The sequence below is a fragment of the Coregonus clupeaformis genome, chromosome 15, assembly GCF_020615455.1.
Source record: "Coregonus clupeaformis isolate EN_2021a chromosome 15, ASM2061545v1, whole genome shotgun sequence".
NCBI lineage: Eukaryota > Metazoa > Chordata > Actinopteri > Salmoniformes > Salmonidae > Coregonus > Coregonus clupeaformis.
Genome location: NC_059206.1, coordinates 58192683 through 58198682, shown reverse-complemented (window position 1 = coordinate 58198682; position 6000 = coordinate 58192683). Strand labels below are relative to the sequence as shown.

Below are 6000 nucleotides of genomic sequence, written 5' to 3'. Positions count from 1 at the left end.
GCTTGACATCATTGGAAAATCAAAAGAAATCAGCCAAGACCTCAGAAAAAATATGGTAAACAAGTCTGGTTCATCCTTGGGAGCAATTTCCAAACGCCTGAAGGTACCACGTTCATCTGTACAAACAATAGTACGCAAGTATAAACACCATGGGACATCGCAGCCGTCATACCGCTCAGGAAGGAGACACGTTCTGTCTCCTAGAGATGAACGTATTTTGGTGCGAAACGTGCAAATCAATCCCAGAACAACAGCAAATGACCTTGTGAAGATGCTGGAGGAAACAGGTACAAAAGTGTCTATATCCATAGTAAAACGAGTCCTATATCGACATAACCTGAAAGGCCGCTCAGCAAGGAAGAAGCCACTGCTCCAAAACCGCCATAAAAAAGCCAGACTACGGTTTGCAACTGCACATGGGGACAAAGATCGTACTTTTTGGAGAAATGTCCTCTGGTCTGATGAAACAAAAATAGAACTCTTTGGCCATAATGACCATCGTTATGTTTGGAGGAAAAAGGGGGTGCTTGCAAGCCGAAGGACACCATTCCAACCGTGAAGCACGAGGGTGGCAGCATCATGCTGTGGGGGTGCTTTGCTGCAGGAGGGACTGGTGCACTTCACAAAATAGATGACATCATGAGGAAGGAAAATTATGTGGATATATTGAAGCAACATCTCAAGACATCAGTCAGGAAGTTAAAGCTTGGTCGCAAATGGGTCTTCCAAATGGACAATGACCCCAAGCATACTTCCAAAGTTGTGGCAACATGGCTTAAGGACAACAAAATCAAGGCATTGGAGTGGCCATCACAAAGCCCTGACCTCAATCCTATAGAACATTTGTGGACAGAACTGAAAAAGTGTGTGCGAGCAAGGAGGCCTACAAACCTGACTAAGTTACACCAGCTCTGTCAGGAGGAACGGGCCAAATTCACTCAACTTATTGTGGGAAGCTTGTGGAAGGCTCCCCAAAACGTTTGACCCAAGTTAAACAATTTAAAGGCAATGCTACCAAATACTAATTGAGTGTATATAAACTTCTGACCCACTGGGAATGTGATGAAAAAAACTAAAGCTTAAATAAATAATTATCTCTGTTATTCTGACATTTCACATTCTTAAAATAAAGTGGTGATCCTAACTGACCTAAAACAGGGTAATTTTACTAGGATTAAACGTCAGGAATTGTGAAAAACTGAGTTTAAATGTATTTGGCTAAGGTGTATGTAAACTTCCGACTTCAACTCTACATGTCAACCACTAACTAAAGGCTGCCATCGTTGTATCTTAGTAACTACATAGTCATTGTATGAGTAATTCACAGTACGTTTCTCTTTACATTAAGTTGCTTGTTCCTGCGTAGAAACATTGTATTTACAATAAGTCTTTATAACATGGTAATAACTGACATTTTTATATACCCTGCGAAATATTTTATAATATTGAAAGTAGATAGTAATTACACTTTAAGATCACTGTAACAATTTTTCCTTGATTGAGATGGATTCCCATTGATCACAACTACAAGTACTGTGATGGGTGTGTGCCATTGTTGTAACATAGTAATAACTACATAGTCATTACATGAGTAATTCACAATGTATTTCACTTGACATTAAGTTGCTTGTTCCTGTGTAGAAACATTAATTGCAATACTTGTCTTTTTAACAACATTGTAATAACTGACATTTTTATATACCCTGCAAAATATTTAATATTGAAAGCAAAAAGTAATTAAACTTAAAGATGCTGTAACAACTTTTTTTCCAAGATTGAGATGGATTCCCATTGATCACAACTACAGGTACTGTATTGTGTGCCATCGTTGTAACATAATAACTACATAGTAATTACATTAGTAATTCATGATTTTTCACTTTACATTAAGTTGCTTGTTCCTGTGTAGAAACATTGTAGTTATGATACTTTTCTTTATAACATTGTAATAACTGACATTTTGATATATCCTGTGAAACATGTAATTGCATTGAAAGTACATTGTAATTACACTTACAGGTGCTGTAACAACATTCTACATTGAAGTGTATTTTCCCAACTATTGTAATAAAAAGGTTTACCCTACTGTGTTTTACTTTACTTGAAGCTGCTTGCTCATGAGTCCATTAACATTATACATTATATTATTTTGAACAATATTTGACTTACATTACACCTTTGAAGCCAGATACATAGTATTTACAAAAGCTATACCATTATGTGTTTCACTTTACATTAAGTTGCTTGCTCCTGGGTAGGTACAATGCATATCCATTGTAAAAACATTGCTCTTACATTTAATTCAGTACATCCTTTAAGCCAAATAATATGGAAATAAGATAACTGAAACTGTAGTTAATGATAGGATGTGCATTGTTACAACAGCTGATGGAGTCCTAGCCTAGCTTATTTTGGTGGTAGTGACTTATATAGTTACATATAACAAGGTTATATATTAGGATGCATTGTTAACATGGAGACTGCAAAAGTGTAATTACAGAATGTTAGTTACATTTGGAACAAGACATCTTGTAATTACATATACATAAATCATGAGTAAGTACATGTGGAATAACCTCCGACAAGCAGATATGTAATTGCATGTCCTTGTTCCACTTGTGTAATAACCTATACCGCTAAACCCTTATTACAGTGTAATTACATAGTAAGGAAGGAGGTGAGGGCTCTGGGAGTGGGGTGCCAGGAAAATAACCTCTCGCTCAACGTCAACAAAACAAAGGAGATGATCGTATAAGTATAATTAAGTATAATTAAAATGCCTCTCCTGTGAAGTAGTGATGTGCGACATACGTCTAGCTTCTTGAAACGGGTCACAAGAAGAACGATCAGGAAATACATACATTTAAAAAAAAACTTATTTTTAGCACTAAACAGTCTCCATATATACTTCCATTAATTTTTTCAACTGGTACCAGGGGACCTACAGACGAGTCTTGTGTAGCCCAAACTGTTCGGACGCTACAGACAAAAGTTGGCAGATCGTCTGTACCAACTTCAGACGAGTCCCAAGACGCTTGTGTGGGTCTTAGAGCCAAACCGTTCAGATGCTACAGACGATTTTGTGAGAAGACCGTTTTTTGGGATGTCTCATGGTCTGACAAACACTGCTCTAGCTCCGTCACCTTTCCCCGCAGATGCAGAAGTGTGACATCGGCAGATGCGGTGGATTGAGATGTATCCAATGCAAAAAAACATATATCTAGCTTAAACTGACAGATTTGTATGCTTTTGTATTATTATGCCAATTAGATTTCAGCGGGGGCACGGACATCGACTGTAGTTATTTTTTTAATGCACGGGACGAAGAGATTCTCTGACGTTGCTTGCGCTCAGCATGTGAACAGGTATAAAAGGCGCAGACTAGATGTGCTACACAACTCATTCAGAAAGAAGTCGGACTTGAATAAGCAGGACTGTATTTAGTTCTCCAAAAATATGGTATGTTTATAAAGACATCTCATAAAATAAAGATAGTGTCCACCTGGCTGGCCCACGGATTAGTTTTCCAAATAAAAAGCTGAAAGCATGTTTAAATCATAGGCTACACTTCAGACTGTAGTGCTATTTGTATGTGACTTTTCCAATGCTCTGCTTGCACTCCATCCCCCATGATGAGATAATGGCATGATCTTAATCTAGTTTAGAAGCAATGCAATCCATTATGATCAACAGCTGAAAAAACTATCTTAAACAATACAAATAAATATTCATGAATTAAATGAAATCATGGGCAACAAAGCAAAGGAACCATTGTTAGTTGACCAGTATTATTTATTACACTAGTGTTTTTCAAAATAAATATATAGTAGAATATATTAAAGAAACAAATACAATCTTTAAAGCCTGTAACGAAAAATTCAATAGCGCCGACTTTTAGTAAACATAAGGTGGTACAGTATATACAAAACCACTACTCATAAATGTACAAAATGCAGCAAATAATATCAAGTATTGTGCAGTTTCCCTTGACTTGAACGAGCTTGAGGCAGAGTCAGTCATGGTAGAGCTGCTCTTAGTGCTCACAGGCAGCAGGTTTAGGTCAAGAATGGGGCCAGGACTTTTCCCCGACCACATCACTAGGGAAAACTCCTGGCTCGTGTTATAGGCTGCGAGTAGAGCCAAGAGTTTTTTTTTGTCCTGGTCAGATCACATCGCCAGGAAAAATCCTAAACCTAGTCAGTTACTTCAGATCAGGTTCCAGTGTTTTAGTGAAAAGCAGCAGAAGACCTTGGTGTCTCTCTGGTGGTAAGAGTGATTTTGCATTTGGATCTTCATAAGTACCATTGATTGTGGGCCAGTATTCTACTGTAACATATTGTAGATAGAGTGCAATGCACTGAAACCCAAAGCGTGCTCGTTTGGAACCGAGTAAATACTAATCACCACCTCCCCACTAACAATAACACTGAGGAAATTATGTGCCTCCCTTCTCCTGGGACAAGAGCATTCAGCTTCTAACTAAAATAAACTGTGGTGGAGCTTGTTCCATTGCATGATAAACCTTTTTAAAGCATAATTCAACAAGTAAACACATTCAGAGAGAGACACACAGCCACGCATTCCCAACCCCCCCGCCCCACAAACAAACACACACATCTGCAAAAACACACACAAAAACAAGACTTCACCGTACCAGTCTTTCTCATCATTTTCATACCTAAAAAATGGTTGGTTAAAAGCTTACTTGTGGTAAAATAACTTAAATAATAGCCCATAATGGTATTATTGAATAAATAGCCTTTTTAATAAATAGCCTTTTGAAGGCAGCAGCATTTTGCACGACTAGAACAAACACTTTCAAACGATTTCAACAATGGCTGTGGTTTCTATTATTATAAGTCTGTAGCGTCTGTACTTTCCGTACTGCCTCTATTTGCACTCATTTCAGTAGTCTGTATTTTCAGTATTACTTTGTAGTTTTGTCTTTTCGATCCACTACATAAGGGTAAAGTACTGTATATAAGTGTGTTTAGTGCTAAACTATAGGCTATTCCTCAGTTAGTATAAAACCCAATACTTCAAACATAAAAGTGCCACATGCAGAAAACTGCCTTGAGAAAAAACAAAAACATTCCTAATCCTTAAAAGATTTCATTCAGATTGTTGGAAGGTTTTCATTACAATTCTCACGTCCATCTCCATGGAGACCGCCATTTACACCAATCCAAAGGCTACACCCACACAGCAATAGACCAATCCCCCTTCATCAAAAGGCCAAAACCACAGAAGGGTCAAATGCCAGTCATATCTGAGACTACTGGGTCCTGCCCAATCGTAGAATGACTGCCTATGGTGTGCCTTCTCTTCCTCCTCTTCTTCCCTTCCTCACTTCTTCCTAGAAGATCCGCTGGGCCTCTTGATCTGCCACAGGTGGTTGTGTATGGTCAGGGCATCCACGCTGACTGACACGGTCTTGGCGGGGATGCAGTTGAACTGCTTGCGGTCGGAGCTGTACTTGTAGAGCTTGTCGATCATCTTGCGGCTGATGCTGCGCGGCCCCGTGCCGGTGAACTTGACGATCTCCTCTGTGTCGGGGGAGAAGGAGTAGATGGCTCGGAACTGGCAGCCCCCGTCCCTGAACAGAATCATCAGGTGGTTGGCCTCACACCTCTCCAGCTCCTGGCATTGGAGAGACAGATGGAAGAAACAACCATCAGTAACCACGGAAAAAATAATTTCAAACTCTATTATACAGTGGGAAACAGAGGAATTTACAGTACCAGTCAAACGTTTGGACACACCAACTCATTCCAGGGTTTTTCTTTTTGTTTACTATATTCTACATTGTAGAATAATAGTGAAGACATCACAACTATGAAATAACACATATGGAATCATGTAGTAACCAAAAAAGTGTTTAACAAATCAAAATATATTTTATATTTGAGATTCTTCAAAGTAGCCACCCTTTGCCTTGATGACAGCTTGGCATTCTCTCAACCAGCTTCATGAGGCAGTCACCTGGAATGCATTTCAATT

The 6000-nt window shown here is 38.8% G+C and overlaps 1 protein-coding gene across 2 annotated transcripts in view; it reads right to left on the bottom strand.

The window, feature by feature from the left end:
- Nucleotides 1-1196: 1196 nt before the first annotated feature.
- Nucleotides 1197-6000, bottom strand: part of LOC121582747 (calmodulin-regulated spectrin-associated protein 1-B) — a 200627-nt gene continuing 195823 nt past the window's right edge. For both annotated transcript variants that reach the window (XM_041898825.2, XM_041898826.2), the window contains one exon: nt 1197-5640. In XM_041898825.2, the coding sequence (XP_041754759.1) occupies nt 5347-5640 (294 nt within the window). In that variant the 3' untranslated portion in view covers nt 1197-5346. The remainder of the gene's footprint in view (nt 5641-6000) is intronic.